Genomic DNA, 23,076 nt, shown 5'->3' on the forward strand with positions numbered 1-23,076 from the left:
TTTTATTTCTTTATTATTGTTTATTTTCTGTATCCACAAAGCAGCTCATCGCAAGCCCCACACACACACACACAGCAGCTCATTTCGATTCATGCGGCCATGCATCTTCCTCCGAGGTGGCAGGGAGGTGTAAATTAATAATCGCAGGTCGGAAAAGTGTGATCATCTCCACATCCTTTAAATGTGCCTTGTTACAAGAGACAAGGCTATAATGTGCTGATCTAATTTTAGCTACCGGGTCTAAAAAGATGTTGGTAATTCACTCGGCACATTAGCATTTCTATGGCAAGGTCGCGGGGCTTTAATTGCTCGTCAAATGACGCCAAGCTTCTTTGCTTTTGGTTTACGTTTGCCCGAGTCAACCTTAATAGCTGCGAGCCGTCACGTCAAATCAGTCTGAAGAACCGTCTGACTGCAGTTCGTCCCTCTCAATAAAGGTCACTCTCAGCGGACACAACATTAGGTACACCTTTTTGAGTTGTCACGAGTCGGCGAGACAGCTCGTGCGGAAGCCAAACAAATTGGTAAGCCCGCAGAGGTCACGGGGATACCGTCCTGAGCTCAAGACTAAAAATAACCTCCAGTCGCTGCTAATTAGCAAAGTAATTTGATTAGATAGCTTGATTGGAACGAAATGGACAGCAGGATTCATGCGAGAAACGGACGGGAGGATTCAGGAGCATACAGCAAGATTTATTTTTTGTCCAGCTAGTATTATATTAACTTCGTTATATTAATTTTCATGCTAATTATGAACTAAGAAACGACAAGTCAAGGTTAGCATAAATAATGGCCGCCAAGTCGAACTGTTCGTTTGACCCACGGGAGCCATCTTTAATTCACCGCCGCAAACGAGGAAGTTCCTCCCGCTGCACTTGGGGACTCTCACTTCCTTCACAGCACAGTGGTCAGCTCAATAAAAGCACTTTGTCCGTCCTCGGGGAGGACGCTTGAGCAAACGCAAAAGTGACGCCTTCGTTTTGCACAAAAACAAAGAAGCAAAGCGGGTTAGAAACGACATTCGTCTGACACAGTTAAGTGAAATTGGTCGATTGTCTCAGTTGGGGGGGCAAAAGTTCCTCGGAGGCCTCAACCGCCATGACTGCTCCAAACTCATCCCAGCTCAAATTATCAATCCCGATTAGCTAAAATGCTCGCCGGCTTCTTCATTAAGTCCACTTGCACAATGGAGAAACCGCTGACGTGGCAAAACTGACATCAAATTCTCCAGTGTCCAATGAAAGAGGGGCAGATGGAGTTACAGGTGAGGACAAAACCTCCGAGGGTGTTCTCAAGTCCTCCGCTTACTGACGAGCGTATTGTCACGTTAATAACATTTAGTGTAACGGAGAAGACGGACTGGGGCGGGGACGCTGTCAATTTGTGAGGTCGGCGCTGACGCGAGCGCTCAACGAGGAGGCTCTTTGGCCTAATGAAAGCGTTCGTCTCCCCTGGTGGATAATGTTGAGACTGCAGATGAGATGAAGTCGGGCAACAGGAGACGATATAAACATGACAAGTGTTTAGTCGGCTGCTACGAGCGGTCGGCGTTCCCACGATGAAAACGACGTTTCGCACAACTACTTCTCACTTCTTTGTCCACACGCCCACAGCAAGAGCTGTTAAAGAGGAAAAAAAAAATAAAGCTTCGAGAAATCTTACAGGGTCACTACTAAACAACGTAAACACATCATCCCCATCCATTATCGGCCATTTTGTTTTTCCGTCGTCTTATGAATGGCTTCTTAACTCCTGCCTCCAAAAAAGCCTGGAGCTGAAGGAGAAAGTGGCATTCGACCATATGCTTGGAGAAAAAGCGCCATATGCGCCACTAGTTAATTCATGTCGTTATTGTTATGATTATTTTCGTAAGCATCTCAACATACCAGAGACACGCTCCAATGTTTTTTTTCGATTCAGCGGTCGGCACTGCGTGACGCTTACATGTGAGGGCCTGTTGTTCCCCAATCTGACAAATGAATGCGTGTTACTGTCGGAATGGAAAAAAATTATATTCATATATATATATAAATAATGAGCGCTGCCGTCGGGGGTAATAAAAGGTCCGCTGCCGGGAAATTTCGGATAAAATTAGCGCTTTGCTGTGCCGAGCCGAGCGGGACGGACAGATGGAAGACGGGCACCCCGGGAGTGGAAACCTGCTACAAATAGTCGCTCGTGCACACGTTCGGCCATGAAAAGTTTCAACGCCCACACGGACAGAAAGTATCCATCTCCGGATCGGGTGGAAGATTTCATCTACATCAAGAACAAGAGGCCCGCTTCACAAGTTTCTCCGCCAGTGTGAGCGCAACCATATCACATTCCTAATCCCTGCTGACAAGATGTCGTGCAAAAAAAAAAAAAAAAAAAGGCAATAAAACAACACCCTTTTGCATACCGAGACAACGAGGCGCTCTCCAGCTGCCGTCACCTTCAAATATAAAAATGTCGGTGACCGGTAGCCCCTCCTCTTTCGCCATTGGTCTGAAAATAGTCCGAATGTGTTATACCTGTAGCCATGGCAGCGACAGTGATTCCCACTTAGCCACCTCCGTGGGAGGCAAAACCTTCTCATTGAGACGCTAGCTTACATAAGCAGGTCCGGACTAGGGGGATGTGAGGACCTTGTGATCTTTCGTTCTCCTCATTCCGGCCCGCCTGACAATACCTGTTGGCGACACAAAGCTTTCAAGGGTCGCTTTGAGCTCCCATTAGTTGATGTCCTCAGCTCGAAACACAATGGGCGGGTGATGATCACACATTGGTAAAATCAGTGGTGGAGAGAAGAAGGGGGGGGCTGAGGGGGGGGGGGGTACACTGATGAATCATTAGTGATAAAACTGAGGCTGAGCCACCATGGCTGGATTTAGAAAGCTCACACTCATTGTCACACTCACTATTTGACTGATGACTTGCCCTCTGAAGCTCCAAGGATGTCACACTTTGGTGGGGTGTGCCATACACGAGGGAATAGGGGATTTTTTTTTTTTGGGTCTCGAAATATTACAAATGGTGACCTGAAACGAAAAGGTGGCGAATAAGCTCTTCTCAAGAAAGGCGAGATAACGAGAGCAGATGGGCTTAGGAAAATCTGTCGTCTTAATTTTATGTGGGAAGTCTTTGTTTAAGGAAAAAAAAAAAATGGACAGGCTTCTATTTACTTTGAGATTCACGTGTGGTCGGACACAACGGAGGGATTGTCAGCCTCCGTTTTCTGAGGGATGCTTCAAGTTGATGTCAACTGGTGGTGCCATGATGGAGGGAGGGGCGGAGGGTAGAGATAGAGAGAAGGAGAAGAGAGAGGTAGGCTGCAAATGGCAGCTCCTGTGACACTTGGGGAAGGCGCGAGGGAGGGGGAGAGAAAGGAGAGAGAGGGAGGCAGTCCAACGAGATCAGATCGCAAAGATTGATAGAGAGAGATGTTCACTTCATAAGCGGTCGGGAACTCTCAGACTCGGCATCACAGAAGTTAACACGTGAAGGATTGAACGGATATAAAAGTCATCTTTTTTTTTTTATGCAACTCGTTTTCTTTCGTGGATTTTCCCGATCCGATCCTCCGCCTTTTTTCCGACCAAGGATGAAGAACCGGAAAGAGAGCCCAAGCCTACTGATGCTCAGGATGATGGAGCGCTTGATTCGGGAAGTGGACTAAAATAAAAAAGATGCTTTCTTTTCATTCTACATGCGGCCTGGCGGACGACTGGTAAAAAGAAAGGTAAGAAATGAAAATGAAGCCTGTTCAATCAGTTTCCATGCAGCAAATAATTCATCCAGCATTTTAGGCACTCATCTCCCAAGTGGACCATTTCGAGTGATTCAATGCAACAAACTTGTGTAACACCTGAGAGCTGAGTGTTTTTTTTTTCATATTTTTCTCGAATGGCATAAACAAAGCAAATGAAGAGCCGAATGCAGCGCGGCCTGATAGCCTCATGACCTCATCCTGCTTTTCATCTCTGCCCACTTTTAGTGGCCGAGGTGGGTTGACATTAAAAAAAAAAATAAAGGATCCAATTTTATTTAAACGAGTATAGTCGGTAAAAAATATTATTTCAAATGATGAGGGGGTCTTGCGTCATCCCATAAATAAAGACCTTTAGAATAAAAAATAAATAAAATTAAATAAAGAGCTCAGGAATGATCATCGAAAGGAGAGTCAGGTGTTGAATCGGCAGACCGGCGACAGGTGCATCTTGCAAAAAAAAAAAAAATCCCTCATACCCGACAACATACAATTCAACAGCTGCTGCAATGACACGAGGTGACTCAGTTCTTGAATAAGCACTTCTCACCAGAACCTCTCTTAGGGGGCCACCTGCGACGAGACCCCGTGGAGGGGCGGAGTCAGACTGAATCTCAAAAACGATTCAATGAGCCACATATATGTGACGACATGTTCAAACGCTGTGGCTTATAATCGAAAAATACCTGCGGGTCACTTGAGAAGACCCTAAAAATCCACCTGACCCGAGCCCGCCTGGGGCTCTTCCTTCAACAATAACCTCGTGGTAGCAGCTCATCTCAGTTTCCTCGCTCGTTGAAGTGCCCTCTCCCTCTCCACTTCATTATCCTCCCGATCGCCGCCATTGTTGTGCTCAGCCAATTATGCGTTCTGTTCATCCTAATCAGCGGTTTCGGCTCTCCTCGCGGAAGCTGCTCTCAAAGCCCCCCGAGAACAGGCTAGGAAGACTCGACAATAATTTATTTTTACAGTCCAGCTCAGGTTGAGAAACACTGAATTGGATTTTAAAGAGCATACCAAGATGCAGGGGTGCAGGTGATCAGTCGAGATGACACAAGTAATTATCTAATGATCCCAAAGACTCCCAGAGGGGTTTTACTTTCATTCAGGCAATAGAGTGGACACCCGACACTGCGACAGAGTGGGGAGGGCTGCTCAGGTCACTCATTGACAAGGCCAAGTCCAGTCGTCATCCAGCATCTTCATCTGGGGGGCACAACCGGACCTGATCCGAGTAGAAGCCCCCCCCTTTGGGAAAGCGGAGATCCGGATTTGGGCAATTTTGGCCCACCGGGCATGTGGGATTTGGGAGTGCACATGAGTGATCCCTTCAGGGCCCAAATCAGGGAGACACAGGCGGTAAAATCTGTTTGTACCCATGGGGGGGCGGATTTTGGTCTCTCGTGGGTAGAAGCCCCTTGACCTGAGGTTGAAAATCCAGCATGACATCATTCCAACACTTTGAATATAATCATTCAGGTCATGAAGAAATGCAACGGGAGGCTGATATAAATGTTACGCATCCTTCCAAAATGATAAATACGCCAAGTTGTACACAATGGGGTCAAGTAGAGTCCCCCCTCAGCCCCGCCCCCTCCCTCCATCCCAGCATGCGGCATCTGCTACTGCGTGTCCACGGAATAAGTGGCACACATAGCGGCCCGTTGGGAGTTAACGTAAGTGTGCACAGTTGGATCGGCTGCAAAGGACAATAAGCAATTGGGGACGGCAAAAAAAAAAAATTGGGATTTGTCACATCTGCACAGAATGCAGCTGATGCACCGTAAAAAAAAAAAAAAAATTGGGGTAAAACAAATGATGAAACAATGTTTCCTTCTAGGGACCGGATTCCACCACAAGCATCCCTCCCAGCTTCCCGCCCGAGTAAAATGCGACGTTCCGAGTGATCGAGCGGCGAGGGGTCTCGAGGACTCCATGGCCGGCCGGTTTGCCCCCATCCCGCAGCCGGACGTGGCGGGAGTATGAGCGTGGGCAGGATCAACCGCTACAGCATCGTGTCCTCGGAGGAGGAGGGCCTCCGTCTCACGACCATGCACGGCATGAACGGTTTTGGCAACGGCAAGATCCACACGCGCCGCAAATGCCGCAGCCGCTTCGTTAAAAAAAACGGCCAGTGCAATGTGCAGTTTGCCAACATGGACGAAAAGTCGCAGCGCTACCTGGCGGACATCTTCACCACCTGCGTGGACATTCGCTGGCGGTGGATGCTGGTGGTCTTCACGCTGGTCTTTGTCTTATCTTGGCTTGCTTTCGGCTTGGCCTTCTGGGTTATCGCTTTGCTCCACGGGGATCTGGATAACCCAGCTGGAGACGACAACTTCACCCCGTGCGTCCTGCAAGTCAACGGATTCGTGGCCGCCTTCCTCTTCTCCATCGAAACGCAGTCCACTATCGGCTACGGCTACCGCTGCGTCACCGAGGAATGCCCGGTGGCCGTCTTCATGGTGGTGTTCCAGTCCATAGTGGGTTGCATCATCGACTGCTTCATGATCGGCGCCATCATGGCCAAGATGGCCAGGCCCAAGAAGCGAGCGCAGACGCTCTTGTTCAGCCACAACGCCGTCATTGCCATGCGGGATGGAAAACTGTGTCTCATGTGGCGGGTGGGGAACCTCCGCAAGAGCCACATTGTGGAGGCCCACGTCAGGGCGCAGCTCATCAAGCCTCGCATCACCGACGAAGGAGAATACATCCCCCTGGACCAGATCGACATCGACGTGGGCTTCGACAAAGGCCTGGACAGGATCTTCTTGGTTTCCCCCATCACCATCCTCCACGAGATCGACGAGACCAGCCCCCTTTTTGGGATCAGCAAACAAGACCTGGAGACGTCTGACTTTGAGGTTGTGGTGATCTTGGAGGGCATGGTGGAAGCCACGGCCATGACCGCTCAAGCGCGCAGTTCCTACGTAGCCTCCGAGATCCTTTGGGGACACAGGTTTGAGCCCGTCTTGTTTGAAGAGAAGAACCTCTACAAGGTGGATTACGCTCACTTCCACAAAACCTACGAGGTGCCGTCCACCCCCCGATGCAGTGCCAAGGAAATGTTGGAGAGCAAATTTCTCGTTCCCACTTCCAACTCCTTCTGCTATGAAAACGAGCTGGCTTTTCTCAACCGGGAAGAGGAGGAAGAGGAGGAGGAGGATCTCGGCGGCGGCAATATGGCCCTGGCAAACCTCAGTCCGGACCGGAACAGCCGGCACGAGTTCGAACGCTTACAAGCCGCCAGGACTCTGGATCAAAGGTCTTATCGGAGAGAATCGGAAATATAACCGATGCGGAACGATGCAACGTGCCATAGGAAACTCTTGAAAGAGAAAAATGGACGTATTATAAAAAGTATGCAGCTTAAGAAATGGCGGCGAGGAATGAGCACAATCATGGAAACGTCTTCTTCCTTTGTGGAAACTTGAATCTTTTTTTTTTTTTTTTTCACGCGGTCACTTTGAGTGTGTAAACAAAACTAATGAGCTATATAACCAATTGTTGGATTGAAGGTGTAAATACATTTCTTAGTTATGGTCTAGTTTGTGTGCTGTCTCAAAGTTAGGAAAGTAGAATACATTCCATCAACTTTTTTGCTTCTATTCGTATTGCTTGCATCATTTATCAAATTGAAGATGCAGCTGTGATTTGAAGAAGGCGACATTTCAAAATAAGCACCTTAATATGTCATTTTTCACTTTCAGACTTTTCCCCTTATTTCCTATTTTTTATTTGATTCTAGAAGTTTCAAAACAACCTTAACTATAACAACCCCACCACCTACTTTTTTTCATGATGTATTTCCTCCTCAAAAATTAATCTATGCATATTATTCATAACAGCAGGAGGAAAAATAAAACCCTATTAAATAATTGATTATATTAAAAAATATTGAATTTTATTGGACTAAATCTTGGGTAGAAGCAATAAACACAGAAGCACACCTTTGATTTTGTTTCCTCGCGGCTTTTTAAAAAAAAATAGTGCACAGTTTCCAGAGCCAGTATGCTGCTATGTTTTCACGATAAATAAAAATGTTGTAGTGTCCAATTTAGGCCACAAGAGGGCAGTACAAGACTAGATTACTGTACATTCCTTTTCTTTGACATACGTACTTCCAACAGCGAAATAATGCTCGAACACAATGCAAAGAAAAGAAAATATATCTGACATTAGATTAGAAAGTACTTTTGAGTGTCGGGCAATAATATGAAAAGTCTTTTTATAAGAATATATTTGATATATCTAAGGAACTGAAAGCTCAGGAAAGGACCTTGAAAAATTGGTCGCGTCGGTTTAGAATGTTTTTATTTCTTGTCAGCCCTTCCATTGATCAAGTGATGATTTTCTTTGTAAAATGTAAAATTATGACACCATTTTTTTCTGAGAATAAGCACACATTGCCTTCTGGGAAGGATTTAAATGCTTTGTCTCGACACCTTATCAACAAAGAATGGCCGAAATGTGGATTTGATGTATTTTATCATTTTTCTTTGATAGTTGAATTTAAATTTCACACATTTTCAAATGATATATTTCTCTTAAAGGGATGATTGGAAAATAACTTTGACCTCTGTAGAAGTCTTCCTATGCCCAGTAAATTGCATACCGGGCTTTTGATTTTCATTCAGTCACATAAATCCAATAAAATAAAGTGGGGGAAAAAAATGTGTTTGCTGTTTGCGTGTTTATTCTTTTGCAACTAATTCAACGGCCAACGTGGTTGCTAAGGTGATACATCACCATGAAGGGTGCTTTAAGATTGATGTCAACACAGCCAAATGATTCCATGGTCTCAGGCCAATTATTCAAGAAGGCTCATCAATTAATCACGATGACACACAAGCAACCCCGCTAGGCAAAGCTGAACTCAACAAGAGGATTCGACAGATCAATGGGTCGTCGTATCCATTTTTTTTTTTTTTTTTTGCAGAGGCCACGTTAAAGCCCTCTACTAAGTTTCATTATGTAACACTTCAGGAAAACGACGAATGAAGCTTCTGTCCGGATTAATGGTGTTAATGATAGATTCTCAGATCACTGTTGAGGAAAACGAGATGACTTTTAATAGCCGCTGTGTGATATGAAAGCGGTGTAGCGTCCACAATAATTCCACACACAGAGAGGTTCCGGACAATCAAGGGCATGTTGAGATAAACTACCCAGAAATTGAGATACAGATGGATATGGATGGCTTTTTCACAGATGTTATGAAAGTCAATTGTGGAAAAAAATACAAATTAAGGCCACTTGTTTGGATTACCTTCCATAAAGATGATCCTCATCTGGGCCAAATATAAAAGATGGATTCTAACAATTGAGTTTCTTCTTCAGAGTTTCTGAATGTGTGCTTGCTTTAAAGGTAGCAGTGCATCTTATACTGTAGGACTCAAAACACCACTAAAATGTGCAAGCAAATACAAAATGTGAAGCTTTTAGAATTACAGATTGCTGCTGCAGCACATATTGGCCATAAGATTTTCTCCCCCCCTCCTTCATATAGTCAAAGCAATAAAGAATCTATTTTAATTCATATCATAACAATTACTGTATTTGTGCTGACGCAAGCTTCAATCAACAAAAGTGCATCAGTCCAAAGCGTGAGAATGGACACGGAGATGGCACAACAGGTTCTTCTGTCAACACCCCTCTCAATTTCATCTCCCAGTGGAAGGAAAAGAGATAAGACATCTCTAAACAGTGCATCAGCTTGCCATGGCCTACCTGCCTTCACCGTGCCAGGACACAGGGGTCCATCTCCTGCCAGCAGGACGTCTCCAGTGTCAGGCAGAATAGACGCCTTTGTTGCCTCCATGGGATATCCAAGTTCTTCAAAAAGTGTCTCTGGTTTGAATAGGGTACAAAACAATGATGAGAAGAGAAGGTGACTGTTTCTTCCAAAACAACTTTTTCAAATACTACTTGTAGAAGTAGACACAACTGACATCAATCCTGTAATTGCATAAGAAGCTTCTTTGAGTAAAAAAAAAAAAAAAATCGAAATATGACTGCGTTTCCTCAATGCTTTATTGTTACCCATGTTTTTGCCAAATTTCCCAATTTCGTGGTAAAGGGCGACACTCAGCGGTCAAATGTATGAACTGTTTTGTTACTATTATCTTCAATTTAGCCAATCAGCGTAGAGGATATTGTTATCCTCTTCGACCAATGAGCGCTTGCATTACTAAAAGCAAAATGGCGTCGATCGCGCTCTATTTTTGAGTATTATTGACGCCGAGAGTTAAAAACAGATAAATGTTACGAATTTGAAAACATATCACTCAAGGTAAGGAACACATTTCGAATGAGTAATCTCGCATTATATTTATCACGTTATTATACCTCAAGAAGTTAATGAATGCAGCGAGGGATGCGCAAGCGTCCATTCAGACACAAGCTCTATTATTGTGGTTGTTGTCTCCAACTTGTTTTAGCTTTTTTCTCCTCGCCAGAATGAAGGTGGTCAACCTGAAGCAAGCCATCTTACAGGCTTGGAAGGAACGCTGGAGTGACTACCAATGGGCTATAAATATCAAGAAGAACTTTCCAAAAGGAGCAACATGGGAGTATCTCAACCTCGCAGGTTGGAACAATCATTGCTATTTACGACTGCCATTAAACATTGTGAGCATTGTATTCTTCTTTGTGTATCTTCTAGAGACATTAATGGAGCAGGCGTTGATTGGTCCATCTCCTAACCCACTTATTTTGTCCTACCTCAAATACGCCATAAGTTCACAGGTAGCTGATAAACTCTTGAAAAAGATATTGTAAATTTGCAATCTTCTGATTGTCTTCTCTCTGTCTTTAGATGGTGTCTTATTCAAGTGTGCTCATGGCCATTAGCAAGGTAAGAACCACAAGAGCCATTATCAAGTTCGTTTAAAAAAAAAATCATTGTTAAATGTGTCTCTCTTGTCATAGTTTGATGATTTTTCTCGGGATCTGTGCGTCAAGTCTCTCCTGGAGATCATGGACATGTTCTGCAATCGCCTCACGTGAGTCACTGTGATCTGAAAAGAAAAAGAAAAATTGACGTTCACTCGGTTCCCCTTTCTACGTCGTGTGGGACTCTGAAGCTGTCACGGGAAAGCGGAGGAATGCATCGGGCTGTGTCGCGCCCTCCTCGGGGTGGCCGTGTGGCTGCTGCAGGGCTGCGCCTACTATTGCGAGAAGCTGAGGGAGCCGGGTCCGTTGAGCGCCCCCGAGGGCTGTCTGTCCGAGTGCCGTGAGAGGCTACACAAACTCATGAGCAGCACCAAGAACCGAGCCCTGGTGCACATCGCCCGTCTGGAAGACCAAGGTGTCCCAATTTCGGGAGACTCTTAACCAATTTGTCACCTTGCTGCTCATGTGATGCTGATGTTTTGCTGTTCTGATTTCTTGGCGAGGTTCCTGGAGTAATGTCGAGCAAGCCATTCTTAAAGTGAGCGACGGGCTCAGCTGTATATCGAACCCAACGCTGAGGACGCAATTGGAGGAAAGCTTGTCGTTGGTGAAAGGGTACGCCTCGCTTCCTTTTTTCCTTCCTTTGTAAATGTCAACACAAAGCTCTTCGAGCTTCTCTTGACGGACGACTTTATCTTCAGCATCCCGCAAATGCTGTCCGTGCAGTGCGACCCGCTGCTCCACGCCTCCTTCCCATCCATCCACGCCTTCATCATGCTGGAAGGGACCATGAATTTAACGGGGGAGACGCAGCCCATGGTTGAGCAATTGATGATGATCAAGAGAATGCAGGTAAGAACATTTTTCAGCTGAAAAAAAAACTATTTCATAACAACTTTGATCAAATCTGTCCTCGGCAGAAAATCCCAAGTCCGTTCTTTGTGTTGGAGATCTGGAAGGCTTGTTTCACCGGACTTATCGAGTCACCAGAGGGCACCGAGGAGCTCAAATGGACCGCTTTCACCTTCCTCAAGGTGAACGCTTGACTCATTTGATGGCAAGATGAGGTCCTCTAAATAAATCAGTCTCTTCTTTCTCCATCTCTAGATTCCACAAGTTCTGCTTCGGCTGAAGAAATACCCCCAGGGTGACAAAGGACAGGTGAACGCTCTTTGGACGCTCTCCTTTTTAGAAGCTGTAAGATCTGACATTTATTTTCGCAGGACTTTACGGAGGATGTGAACGTGGCCTTTCAGTACCTACTCAAACTGACGCCACTGTTGGACAAAGCGGATCAACGATGCAAGTGAGTGTGCCACCTTCCCGTCCCGACGATGGAAAGAAGTTGTGATCCTAAACACCAAATCATTTTCCTCTTAGCTGCGACTGCTTGGGCATGTTGCTCCAGGAGTGCAACAAGCTCGGCCTCCTGTCCGACGCCAACACGGAAGTTCTCACAGCCAAACGGTACACTGTCCTCTTGTCCTAACCTTGATCTTTATATTGCAAAGTATTAATGTGCTATCACCCCCCCTCCCTCTTGTTTTCCTTTCCTACCTCGAACCTGTCGCCCAATCCGCCGCCCCCACTCCTCTGCAACTTTGATTCAGGACCGAGGACAGGAAGTTCTGCCCAAAACTGAAAACGGCAGAGAATGCAAACATCCAACCCAACCCGGGCCTCATCCTCCGAGCTGAGCCCACCGTGACAAATATTCTCAAGGTAAAGCGGGTTTTTCAATTTTTTTTTATTATGAATAGTGTACATAGTGCACATAATTAGCGTTTATATTTTGTGTTATTTCCGTTTGGCCCATTAGACGGTGGACGCCGACCACTCCAAATCTCCCGAGGGCCTTCTGGGTGTCCTCGGCCACATGTTGTCGGGCAAGAGCTTGGATCTTCTCCTGGCCGCCGCAGCAGCCACGGGGAAACTCAAGTCCTTCGCACGGAAATTTATCAAGTGAGTAACACGCGCCGGTCACTTGATTAGGTACATCTTGTTGCTTGTAAATTGTGCACAAAAGTGACGGTGTTTTTGTTGACAGGCTGAATGAGTTTCCCAAGCACATCAGTGGCGAAGGATGTGAGTACAATTACGATTAACTTTTTTTATGCGTTGGGTCCTAAAAACCTTTTCCTATCCTTCCGCAGCCAAGTCGGCATCCGTTCGGGCCCTGCTCTTCGACATCTCCTTCCTGATGCTTTGCCACGTGGTGCAGACGTACGGCTCTGAGGTCAGCACTTGTACATATGTTTTCAGTGCACAGCCACAAGATGGCGCCACAGGCGTTTTATTTCGCAAAGCTAGATCTGCTTTTGCGTCGTCTCCTTCCAACAGGTGGTCCTGTCCGACCCCAGTCCCTCAGGGGAGACACCCTTTTTTGAAACATGGCTGCAAACGTGTATGCCCGAAGAAGGGAAGATTCTGAACCCGGACCACCCGTGCTTCAGGCCCGAGCCGGGCAAAGTAGAGAGTCTGGTGACCCTGCTCAACAACTCCTCTGAGATGAAGCTTGTGTGGGTTGCAAAACTAATTTCCGGGTTAGATAGATTGCATAACAGCAAAGTCCCTTTTTTAACCCGGGCGCACGGTTGCTGAGGAAACGTTGTACTTTTTTTATTTCACATGGCTCACCCTCTAAATTTCTCTGCCTACAGTCAAGTCAAATGGCACGAAATCTGCCTCAGCACCCCGGCGGCCATTTTGGAAGTTTTGAACGCCTGGGAGAACGGCGTGCTGTCGGTGGAGGCCGTGCAGGTTTGTCCCGACTTTTTCTCTTCAGCAGGTCACACAAGTAAGCACGATGTTCTTCGGAAAGTGAGTAGTGACTGTGTGGTAAGCGTGACATCACCCAGGGTTGTCTAATTAGTGTCTCCGTTTCCTTCTTCCATTGAAGTTTTGCTATGACTCAGAGCGGATGCGCACTCTCTTCCATTCACTTGCACCTTCCTCTTTTTGACACCACTACCTCCTTTGATTGCAGAAGATCACTGACAACATTAAGGGCAAAGTTTGCAGCATGGCGATCTGCGCCGTGGCGTGGCTGGTGGCCCACGTCAGGATGCTGGGGCGGGACGAAAGAGAAAAGCCTCAGACCATGATACGGCAGCTCGTCACTCCGCTCTATGGCGAGAACACGTTGCAGTTTTACAGCGAACGGTAGAAACACATTCCTCCATCAGTATTAAAAACACAAGTCTTAATCAAATCATATTTCGCAATTGAAATGAATGGAAGGGCCATTAATGTGTTCCAGCAAAAATACCCAAATAAAATATCAACAAAAAAGGTAAAGAATGAAAATGTTCTTGACCTTCTCCTGTTGTGCTCCCCCCAGCGTGATAATAATGAGCTCCATCATGGAGCACATGTGTGCCGACGTCTTCCAGCAAACGGCGGCCATGCTGCGGCCCCCCATGGAGGGCCAGGAGCCCATACCCTACCGCAACCTGCTGCCGGCCAAGGAGCCCATCCGGGCCGCCCTCACCAAGCAGTTCCAGGCGGTGCTGCGCAAAGGCTGGGTGGACAGTCGAGCGCTGCACCTGTTCCAGAGTCTGCTCAACATGGGCGGTGTCTTTTGGTTCACCAATAATTTGGTCAAGGTAGGTGAGCCAATCCAGAACTTTCACCATGCCTAAAAATAGCCAGCGGTCATATTGATATGTGTCATCTAATTTTAGGAGCTGCTCAAGGAAACCCGCCAGGAGTGGGCCCATCGAGTGGTGGAGTTGCTTTACAGCATCTTCTGTCTGGACAGTCAGCAAATCACCCTGACCTTGCTGGGCACCATCGTGCCCAACCTGCTCACCGACTCTGCCCACTGGCACAGCCTGGTGGACCCGCCTGGCAAAGCTCTGGCCAAGTAAGACAACCATTTGTCGTTTTTCTTTTTTTTTTTTTGGTTTTGAAGCTCAGTCCCGATGCTTCCTCAGGTTGTCCGTGTGGTGCGCGCTCAGCTCCTACTCGTCCAACCATAAAGGTTCCTCCTCGGCTCATCAACGTAGAAGACAGCGAGAAGATATCGAGGTGAAGCGGGGAGTGGATGAGTCACGCCTTGTTACCGTCACGTATGTTGTGTGTCAATTACGGGGATTTTGGGGGTTTGCAGGATTACAGCAACCTCTTTCCTTTGGACGACACGCAACCCTCCAAGCTCATGCGTCTTCTCAGCTCCAATGAGGATGAGCCTGTCGCACTTTCCAGTCCAGGTTAGTAGCCAGCCATTTTGTCTAGTTCTTTCCATTTCGTGGAATTAGAGTAATTCACGCGAAATAAAAACTATCCCAAACCGAGTCACTCGTAGTGAAATTTTCTCAATGAGAAACCGAAACGTGTCTCATGAGGTTATTTTAGGAATTTCAGTCTACAGCGGACGTCTTGTGTAACGATGACATTGTGACAGCCGCAACACGCTGGTACTTCCTGGTCTCAAGGTTTCCTTTTTGGATGTATTTTGTGCACAGGAGATCGATCTATGAGCAGCTCCCTCTCCGCCTCCCAGCTCCACACTGTCAACATGAGAGAGCCGCTCAATCGCGTGCTGGGTGAGAAGATCTCATGTCAAAAATATAAACGCAGACAATTATGTAACTTTATGAGAATTTATGAGCTCCGTTTCCCTTTCCTCAGCCAACCTTTTCCTCCTCATTTCCTCCATCCTGGGCTCCAAAATGGCCGGGCCTCACACCCAGTTCGTGCATAGTTTCATGGAGGAATGCGTGGAGTGTCTGGAGCAGGGAAATCGGGGAAGCATCCTGCAGTTCATGCCCTTTACAATGGTGAGTCAGGTCAGACAAGTAGTGGACGGGGAGGGAGTTGCAGGGCGGGAACAAACCTTACTGGAAAATAGCTTATTCTTGAAAAATGAGGTTGACTCGACAGATGTTCGGAATTCCTTTGTGGTTTGTTGCATGAGTTCATTTCTCTCTCTCTCACCCCCTCCCCCTATTTTTCTGTTCCTACAGGTCTCTGAACTTGTGAAGCTTCCCGCTCTGGCCAAACCCAAAGTGGTCCTGGCCGTCACCGACTTGAGTCTGCCGCTAGGGAGGAGAGTGGCGGCCAAAGCCATCGCTGCCTTGTGACAGTAAAACGACAAAACTACCATTTTAGCGTCATCCTGAAGTTGTACTCAAAAGCAGGCCGACTAATCAAGTATTTACAATTTCGCCCATTTTTGTGTTTCGAAATGTTTGCTACTAACTTGTCAAGACATAAAAAAAAAAATAGATCCTCCTCTCTTTCCTGTCCGTTATTTAACGTTTACATCATCCCGCAGTCAGGTGCAGGGTCACATGTTTAGCGGAGTCATCACATGACTCTGAGGGAGCCTTTTCATCATCCCCTCGAGTGACGCTCGCGGTCAACACCAGTCATCCAAACGCTTACAACACTTCCTGTCGGAAAGCCGCAAGAGCCGTAAGGCACGAACATCCTTCCCCGTTGCTCCCGCTGATTCACTCAATTTACTATCTTGTTGTCCAACATCCCTTTTCAAAACAACAGAGTCAAGAGGCAGAAATTAAGAAAAGGATTTATTGAAGGACAGGTTATAAATATTATAAGCATTCATACAAAAATATTCCATAAATAATGTATAAATAATAGATAAATAATATATTGAATTGTTTTAGCAAATAAAAAAATAAATGCCTCAACACTTTAATAAATACTTAGAAAAATAATAATAAAGATTATTTCAGATTTGTCAGCAGATCGCTGTCCGTTTCCTCCTGCTGGCTCGGCTGGCTGTTGTCCAGACCCCTGAGGAAGCGATGGACATCCTGGCCCAGCGACTGGAGCTGCACCAACGTCAGGTGGGCGGCCACCTGCACCTCAAAGTCACCGTGCAGGCGCAAGGTCACGGGGCTCGGGGTTGTCTGCAGGACGTAATCTGTCTGGAGAGCTTGCAACATCTGCAGCGAGACACGTTGGGAAGACATCATCAAAGATGGCAAACTGAAAATTTGTCAATGGCTGGATCTCAACGTGAGGCCTCCATGTGAATGTTTTACCTTGCTAATTTGAACGGCGAGATCTCGGACTGTATTCATGAGGTCGGTCGCTCTCTGCTTGTTTTCTAGCTGAGGTGAGATGGAGCTCAGCAAGGCCTGGTGCTGCTGCAGGCCCTCGTGCATAAGTATCAGACTGCTCTCCTGAATCAGGCAAATGGAATGATGTTTAATTCTAATACTTTTTTGTAATAAGCACAATGATATAGAACACCAAGGGGAAAAAAATGCTCTCCTACCAAGGGAACTTTTTCCGAAGTAATTTTGATCACAGGAGCAGTTGGGAAATTGATGTTGGACGCCATTGTGCCGAGCTTGACGTTTTCGGAAGAATTCAACTTCAGAGTCTGAGGTGAGGAAACAAGTACAGACATGTTACGACAAGATTTTACTCACATTCAGTGGCCATTTTTATTTTTGAGATATGAAGTTTCATTGAAAAAAGGTTCTGTTATATTAATTTACTATATCTTAGAATACAATTTTCTAAACTATCGGTTGCCTCCATCAGTTAATTTTTTTTACAGGGTTTATCCTCATATTTTAAAAAGTTCCGTTATTTCAGTCCTTCAATTCAAGACGTGAAATTCAAATATAGAGAGAAAAAAAATACTTGTGAGGAGTCTAATTGAGTAGAAGGAATATTAAAAAAAATACTCAATATTTTATCTTTTGAGGGAAATGACAGGGATGAATCCGACGATTTAACAGAGCTCGATTATTAATGCCTAGTCGCGTTACAGTTTACAATCCAATTAGATCCGCAACCTGCTAACATTCTCATAATAAAGATAGCAGCGAGGAAAAGACGAAGAGTTTCTCACCTCGTCGTGGATGCTCGATCTGTACGCGTCAGGAATGGCAAGCAGGATCTTTTCGGTTAAAGTCCGGCTCCTCCGGACAAGCGCTTGGAATTGCGCCCCGTCAACAAGTGCGCACATGTCTGCGCAAACCTCCGGTAGAGGCGCGGCGCCGGCAATCCTGGCCATGTGGAAGAGAGCGAAAACTGCAGGAAGATAACCAAAATGTTGAGATTAACAAGGTGGAAGTCAAAAGACGTGCAGCGAAAGGCTGGAGCTGTCTTTTTCTGTTCTGCCTTCCTCCAGGCCAAAGTAGCTGCCCACTCCTAGATCGCGTAAGGGACATCTCATTTGAAACCGCATGTCAAATAAAATAAAAAAAATAATGAAATCAAAGCACACCTATATAAAACATTCCCCTTTTTTAAAAAAAGTCCGAATGACTGAAAATTTAAAATCTTAAAACACTTTGTGACCAGAAAGGGATGGCAGCGTTTTAGCCACATGACGTCATTACTCACCAATCAGGATGTCCATGGCTTCAACTGGGGGAATGTTTTTGGAGAAGTGACCTGAAGTCTCCACACTTCATTGATTAAGAACACTCAATGTCATTCGTAACGTGTATATATATGAGTGGCAAACTGGAGATTTCCTGGGCTTTCCCAATACTCGCCTCGGAGGAGCGTGTCATTGTCAGTGATTGCAGAGTTCCTTTTAAATTTGTAAGAAAAGGCCAATTTTAGAAACAGATGAGCAATATTGATATTTGGGTCACAGGGTCATTGTTCATTGTGGTCACCAAATTACCAACTTTAGCGGTGAGAAATAACAAAATACTTTTTACCTAAGTTTTTTTTCCCTTCCAGGTATCACTTGAGTATTTATTTTTTCAGCATTTTTTTACTTTAATTCCTTATATATGAAATCATTCCTTTCTACTCCTTAGTGAAATGTCAATATAGAGATTGAGATTTAAAACAGTATGTTCAATTTCATCCATTAGTCCTTCTATTTATTAGGTTGTACTGGAGCCAATCCCAGCTCATTGTAGGTGAAAAAAATAAAATAACAGAATGTCATGGGGTAGTGGGCTGATTTTGGGGGGTAGTTAGATAACTAGATGTGTAGTGGGCCACTCAAGTGATACTCAAAGCCTGCATTAAAATAAAAAACTAATAGACCTGACCAGTGCGCCCTCTTGTGGAGAGATTTATACTGCAGGCTAAACCTGAGCTGTTATGCAAATGTTTTTAATGTATGACAGCTTTTCACATCACTGTAAAATATGAATAATCCATAGTTTTAAGTTTCAATGACGTGAAACTGGATTATTTCCTGCCTCTTTGCACACAGGGTGGTAAATTTATACATGCCTGAATTAATCCTCTCCATGTCACAAAGGTGGCTAGAAGCAATTTCCCCCTGCAACCCAATCCCCAAAGAGGGTGGCGCTCCCCCATTATTTGACGTGTCACCTTATCACCGCCACTCGTGTGCACGCCATCACCCCCCAGGTGTAACAGTCACGCCGCTGCGCTAAGCTAGCATGCAACTCGAGCCTAAGGGGCAAATTTTAAATGAACCTCTACCCGGTGACATTTACGTCAAGTCTTACGACAATACTCTCATTGGGCTCCAGCTCACCTTTGACCCTGTTAGAGTAAAACCAAACATTTTGTTACATCCTTCCAGACATTGTGATGAAAAGTTATTATGTATTCTGTGCACAGACGAGCCTGGCTGCAGACGACAGCGTACGAAAACAATTCCATTCCGGAATGTGGGCAAAACAAGGTAAGATGAAGAATTGCTGCATAATTCCTCCTTTTGTGCAAATATAGTTAAGGCCCGGCTGTCAATCAATATTAGCATTTTTATTATGTTAAGCAAGTACAGTGTTTCTCTCCTGTTTGTTTTGAAATCATGCACTCCTTCGCAAACACAACTACAAAACACTTCCAGGCATCTTTTTAATGACAATATACGGATGTTGTAAAAGGGTTTGACCCAAACAAAACATGCCCCCCCCCCTCGTGAAGCATCCGAGCGCTTAAAGTGCTAAAGGGTCGCCGAGAGATGAATAATTCATGTGGGGTGCTTTGCCTCCGCTTGATTTTTCATGCAAAGAAATGTATTAGCGACAATTAGCGCAGCTAGCGCGGCTTATTAAACTTGAAAGTAAAGGCGGCTCCATCTTGATGGGCATACTGGCGTGCGTGCTACCCGGAGGCTCATCTTTTGAAATCTTGAGTACAGAGCAGTGATGAAATTCTCATTAAAGTCTCATCATGCGTAAGTGATGTTTTATTTTCCCCTCAGTGTCCGTGCGAGTTTTCTGTTTTGTTCACAGCAATTCCAGGCCCACCAAATCGTCGCCATGTTAGAAAATAGATCTGCCGAAAAAGTCGGGAAACATGGAGAGGCTAAACGACAGTACTGATGGTTGAAGACTCCTCCGACTTTGCTTGCCTGCTTGGCAGCGACTTGAGATACTCCAAATGTCTGCGGGCGTCCTCCTGGTTGGCCCTGACGTAGTAGACCAGATAAGAGATGACCATGGTGAACCAGCCAAACATGACCACCAGCATGGCCACGTCTGTAGTCCTCTTCATCACCACACACAAGTCAACGTCCGGCTCCAGGAGGAAGGCCAGACCCTGCACGCTCATTTCCTCCGGGTCCGAGGTCTGGCACACGATACCGGTGAGCGACACGGGCTCCAGGTCCACGCGGGGCATGGCCATCTGGAGGTTGCAGTCGCAATGCCAGGGGTTGTTGGTTAAATTCGCCCGAGCCCGGAGGCCTTCAAAGGAGTCAGCGTCGAAATGGGCTAACTTGTTAGCGGAAAGGTCAAGGAACTGCAACGAGGAGCTCAAGCCTCGGAAGGCGCCCGGCTGCAGGTGGCTAATGTCATTATGCGAGAGGTCCAGTTCCACCAGGTGGGACAACCCGGCGAAGGCGTTGGCCGGGATTGAGGTCAAGAGGTTAAAGTCCAAGTAGACTCGTCGCGTGTCGTTGGGGATGTCCCGCGGGATCTCGGTCAGCCGCTGATTGCTGCAGCGTACCGTCTTGCCGCCGCCGTCGCTCTCGGAGCAGTAGCAGTGTTTGGAGCAGCTGGTGGCGGCGTGGTGGAAGCAGAAGGTCATGAGTACCAGGCTGTGCAGCAGCAAGCACATGACCATGCAGTCGGCCGCCATGGGCGTCTTGTCGCATCAATCGCCGCCGAGCCTAAAGGCGGGCGCCGAACAAAACAACACGTCAGCAGTGGCGCCTGAGTTGAAGTGATTGGTACTGCTACTGTAGTCTGGATTTGTGAAGTGTCAGTTGAGAAGAAGAAAAGAGTCATTCCAGTCGTTCATTGAAAAGTACCGCGGAGTGGAGAGATGTGTTCTATTTAATTGTTTTCACGGAAAATAATCTCATTTGAAACCCAAGACTGTTTGGCTTCCCGAAACTAGGTCAATCCGAGTCGACAAAGGTGGCGTTCACGAGCTCCGCTGGGACGTCGTGCATCTCGATTGATGCGTCGCAGCGGCGAAACATCTGTACCCGTATTGCTTTTCCTGGCAAGATGACGGATCAAACGGTCCTTTCTACGCTCTTTTCCATTTAACATTCGTTCTATTTTGGTAACGCACTTGAAATGTCAGTTCTTGCAGAGCGATAGAGAATACATGCCTGTTAGATTGTCTGTCTATACGTGTTGCTCCACCATTTGTGTTCAAATATCCACATGGTTAGCATTAAACAGTAAACAGAATCATCTGAAGTTATATGCTTGACATGTCTTTTTTTTTTTCTTTGTTTTTTAGATTGGTCTTTAGTTCCGCGTCACAGAAAACCATCCAACCCGCCGCAGGTAAACTAAGACCAGCCGCACAATGTGCAACACCACAGCTCACCCGGTGGGTCTTTAATTGCTTCAAAATGTACGGTCAATGAGCACAATCCACTTAGAAAGATTAAAAAAATGTAATCGATCGCTCAGCGAGTATCAAATAACGTTTAGCTAGGTGGGGTAGAGGATACGGGTGCGCTGGCGACGATGCGATACGGTGTCCCGCGTGAGCAACACAAAGGCAAACTAGTCACGATTAATTCTGCACCCTTTTTATCTGATGATACATCATAATTAAATATTAATTGTACTTTCTGCCCTCTAGTGGCCACATTTTGAATTGTCCAGCCTGTCACTATACATCACTTGCATAGATAGAAGATAGAAGATTTTCAGGTGATAAATACAAATTGAGCGGACAAATATTGTTTTTAATGAATTGCGCCGTACTTCCGTGACGTCATTTAATTTGCATACCAAATATTTGCATCCAAAAGTTGCCTCTTAAAAAGAAGAAAGCCCGATTCCCGATTTCAAATCGGCCAAGCGGAGCCGGGAATGATGAATAAACCGCGCTGTTGTTTATCAATGAGGAGGGGGGGGGGGCACGAGGCAGCCTTGACATCATCAGGTTTTATGAAGCCACGCTGTAATCTTATTTTAAAGCTCTCAGCTCCATCCGCTCACAAAGCCCTCAATGGAGCTTCAATTTTCCAGTGATTTGAAACAAAGATGCATGGTAATTTTTCCACGGTGTCCCGTGCAATCACACGCAAGTGTTGGACTAGTCTGATAAATAATAGATGGGGATGATTGATTATGCTGCTCATCCCTCATCATACTTCAGTCAGTCCACATCAAGTGAGCACAATTCATTCAAACTCACTGCACCCATAATGCAGCACTAATGGGAAATTGAAATAGACTAATTGAACCAAACGATATTTCAAATAAAATACAATGCATGACGAATTGGTCACGCATGAAGCAGCTATGATTTTAAAAATATATATTTATATATGTGCAACACACTCACGTTTGTGGCGCTCTTCCTCTCCTCGTCATGATCCACCGCATTTTCGGATTTTTCTTACACCATTAAGCTGATTAAACTTGCTGTCGGTTGCTTTCCGCCGGAGAAGCTTCCACAGCAGTTCAAGGCTCGCCCGTTTAGTTTCCACGCAACCAGAGGAGGCAACATATTAGCTGGTGCCTGTGCGCTCCGGCGGGGAGGCGCCCCGTACCAACATGGGTGCGAAAGGCGGGCGATGCAAATGAGTCAGCGTGCACGCGCGCAGCATGATGCTTCCATGCTGGCTGCCAAATGCTTCTCGAGGGCTTTCCCCACTTTCACGGCGTTTCTTTCCTGGAGTTTCTGTCAGTATTTCAGCCTTTCTGTCAGTATTACACGCAGCAGGTGGCTGCACGGCAATGGCCACGCCCCCTTGTGGAACCCGACGCTATTTAACGCGCGCTAAATAGCGTAATGTTAAGCCTATGCTCACGTGACATGTGCCAATGTTATTGTTCTTTTCCTTCAAAGTAGACCTTTCCCTTATAAGATTCCTGTTCACGCCCTGGATGCCAAATAGAAGTGTCCAAAAAGGCTTGTTTAACCACAAAGTTGAATTGTGGTCTTGTTGCGGTCAGGTCTAAAGATTTTCCGGGACATCTACACATCCTTTATGAGGAAAAACAATCGATTGTACTAAAACAGCTGTGCTGACCCTGCAGGAGTCTGCCAGGCGGCCACTCATGAGGTCTTGGTGGAATTACAATCGA

At 46.0% G+C, this 23,076-nt stretch overlaps 4 protein-coding genes across 5 annotated transcripts; 2 read left to right on the top strand and 2 right to left on the bottom strand.

Moving 5' to 3' along the window:
- The first annotated feature begins 3,399 nt into the window (after positions 1-3,399).
- On the top strand, positions 3,400-8,409 carry kcnj12a (potassium inwardly rectifying channel subfamily J member 12a). Its single transcript, XM_049759132.2, has 2 exons — positions 3,400-3,721; positions 5,589-8,409. Exon 2 carries the CDS (start codon positions 5,731-5,733, stop codon positions 7,039-7,041), a length of 1,311 nt encoding a protein of 436 aa, XP_049615089.1. The 5' UTR covers positions 3,400-3,721; positions 5,589-5,730; the 3' UTR covers positions 7,042-8,409.
- A 1,517-nt stretch (positions 8,410-9,926) lies between these two features.
- On the top strand, positions 9,927-15,877 carry med24 (mediator complex subunit 24). Of its 2 annotated transcripts, none has more exons than XM_049759104.1 (26): positions 9,927-10,040; positions 10,207-10,337; positions 10,413-10,495; positions 10,566-10,604; positions 10,679-10,752; positions 10,834-11,057; positions 11,146-11,257; positions 11,344-11,494; positions 11,563-11,676; positions 11,750-11,803; positions 11,866-11,948; positions 12,023-12,109; positions 12,253-12,364; positions 12,462-12,604; positions 12,690-12,727; positions 12,796-12,878; positions 12,983-13,161; positions 13,303-13,402; positions 13,629-13,804; positions 13,983-14,247; positions 14,326-14,507; positions 14,578-14,671; positions 14,754-14,853; positions 15,109-15,189; positions 15,275-15,423; positions 15,610-15,877. In XM_049759104.1, exons 2-26 carry the CDS (start codon positions 10,208-10,210, stop codon positions 15,724-15,726), a joined length of 2,970 nt encoding a protein of 989 aa, XP_049615061.1. In that variant the 5' UTR covers positions 9,927-10,040; position 10,207; the 3' UTR covers positions 15,727-15,877. The 2 variants fall into 2 exon arrangements, with proteins under 2 accessions (XP_049615061.1, XP_049615062.1); XM_049759105.2 differs by having other exon boundaries at positions 12,265-12,364.
- Positions 15,878-16,163: 286 nt separating this feature from the next.
- On the bottom strand, positions 16,164-18,138 carry LOC125991324 (uncharacterized). The gene is made up of 5 exons (XM_049759165.2): positions 17,975-18,138; positions 17,478-17,659; positions 16,893-17,000; positions 16,657-16,797; positions 16,164-16,557 (listed from the first exon to the last, which is right to left on the bottom strand). Exons 1-5 carry the CDS (start codon positions 17,988-17,990, stop codon positions 16,336-16,338), a joined length of 669 nt encoding a protein of 222 aa, XP_049615122.1. The 5' UTR covers positions 17,991-18,138; the 3' UTR covers positions 16,164-16,335.
- A 1,171-nt stretch (positions 18,139-19,309) lies between these two features.
- lrrc3ca (leucine rich repeat containing 3Ca) lies at positions 19,310-22,743 on the bottom strand. Its single transcript, XM_049759160.2, has 2 exons — positions 22,331-22,743; positions 19,310-20,684 (listed from the first exon to the last, which is right to left on the bottom strand). The coding sequence occupies exon 2, from the start codon at positions 20,651-20,653 to the stop codon at positions 19,880-19,882; it is 774 nt and encodes a 257-aa protein (XP_049615117.1). The 5' UTR covers positions 20,654-20,684; positions 22,331-22,743; the 3' UTR covers positions 19,310-19,879.
- Positions 22,744-23,076: the final 333 nt, after the last annotated feature.

The sequence above is a fragment of the Syngnathus scovelli genome, chromosome 21 (assembly GCF_024217435.2).
Source record: "Syngnathus scovelli strain Florida chromosome 21, RoL_Ssco_1.2, whole genome shotgun sequence".
NCBI classification, from domain to species: Eukaryota; Metazoa; Chordata; class Actinopteri; order Syngnathiformes; family Syngnathidae; genus Syngnathus; species Syngnathus scovelli.